Genomic DNA, 1,679 nt, shown 5'->3' with positions numbered 1-1,679 from the left:
TCTTGCTGATGTAACTTACTGATCTAACAGATGTTTACATCTGCCTAGCACTACTAACTACAGATACTTGGGAGTAGACAGGCAGGTCCCTACTCTAACCTGTAACTGGAAGAAACAGTTAATCATCACTCTTCTCACCCTTTAAATTTTCTTTATCTAAGAGGGTGGGGCGGGGGGCCCTCAGGAAAGAAATATAGGGATTCTTTCTTCTAAAAAAAGGGAATGACTGTGATTTTGTTCTTCCAATGACTTGTTCGCTTCCACTAAATAGAAAGGAGGAAAATGAAAGTAAAAACTTCAAGCAGGCAAAAGCTTGAAAAGTAGAAAGTGATGAAGGAAAAATCTCTTGCTACAGAATCCTTAAATTCCTACTTAAATTCAGAGACATGGGTCGAAAACACAAAGGTTTACAGAAGACCTTGAACAGGCACCAGTTGCTCAAGTTCTACACAAACACAGGGAATCTAAGACATCATCATGATCAGCAGGAGTTTGCTGCAATTTTGCCTCGTGCTGCTCTTCTCCAGTGAAATCTCATGTCTGGACTGTAACAGGCTGCATGTTCTACAAATCAGAATGAACAGCGAGAGTTTTGAGCGTCTGGAGAAAATGGGTGGCAACTTTCCCTTCCAATGTCTAAATGAAGGGATAGCTTTCAAGCCCAGAGATATCCTCAAGCTCCGACTGTCCCACCAAGAGAATGCCAAGGTAGCCATCCAGCAGATCCTCCAAGAGCTCTTCCATATCTTTAACAACAATCTCACCCAAGCTGCCTGGAATGGGACTTCCATAAAGGAATTCCAAAATGGACTTCACCAGCAGATTGAGAAGCTGGAGACGTGTTTGAGTGCTGAGATGGAAAAGGAGGTAACCTACCCAGGAAATGAGAACCTCCTGCTCACCAGCCTCAAACTGAAGAGATACTTCCAGAAAATAGAGGATTTCCTGAAAGAAAAGCAATACAGCCGGTGTGCCTGGGAGATCATCCGTGTGGAAATATCCAGATGTTTCCTCATGCTCGACAAACTCACCAAGAGACTTGAAAATGAAGGTACCATCTTTTCTTTTTTCCTAGAAAAACTCAAATAAGATTATTTGAATAAAACAGCTGGTGAAAGATGGGTGATAGGGTTATAACTCCTAATACGTCGGGCCCAATCTTTCTCCCATAGTAATTTTATGCATACAGCTATTTCAAACGCATGCTCAAATCTTTTCAGAGTAGCATATAATTTAGTGCTTCTCTACCACACACAATATTCTATATGAAAAATATACCAATATATCATAACTGCTAACTAAAGACAAAATATTGTTACGTGATAACTAACTATGCCAAATAGAAAAGAACAGTGAGAAGACCCCTTTCAACAACTGTCTCGTTAGACAACGTTCCAGTTAGGACACCAGAAAATGGGGGGTCTGTGTTCACACTCTTCTATCCCATCAGCTCATTTTGCACATAGGGATGGCCGAGGGTTCTTATTCTGCTTTTCTTTCTTTTGTTTACCGCTAAATTCAACAGCTTTAGTAACAACAAATTGTGACAGGATGACAAGTGCACTAAGGCTCAGGATTTAGGATTTGACATCTGGTTAGAAAAAGATGGCCTCTATTTGGCATTTGAATCTCTCCATGTTTGAACCAGTCCCCTTTTTCATTCCAGCACGTGATGCTTC

At 40.9% G+C, this 1,679-nt stretch overlaps 1 protein-coding gene across 1 annotated transcript; it reads left to right on the top strand.

Annotated features, from left to right (window-relative positions):
* Nucleotides 1-477: 477 nt before the first annotated feature.
* On the top strand, nucleotides 478-1,089 carry LOC140911964 (interferon beta). The gene has a single exon (XM_073346122.1). The coding sequence runs from the start codon at nucleotides 478-480 to the stop codon at nucleotides 1,087-1,089; it is 612 nt and encodes a 203-aa protein (XP_073202223.1).
* The last annotated feature ends 590 nt before the right edge of the window (nucleotides 1,090-1,679 follow it).

Source organism: Lepidochelys kempii, chromosome 5 (genome assembly GCF_965140285.1).
Source record: "Lepidochelys kempii isolate rLepKem1 chromosome 5, rLepKem1.hap1, whole genome shotgun sequence".
NCBI lineage: Eukaryota > Metazoa > Chordata > Testudines > Cheloniidae > Lepidochelys > Lepidochelys kempii.
Note: the sequence above shows the minus strand (reverse complement) of the source record. Positions and strands in the feature narration are given on the sequence as shown.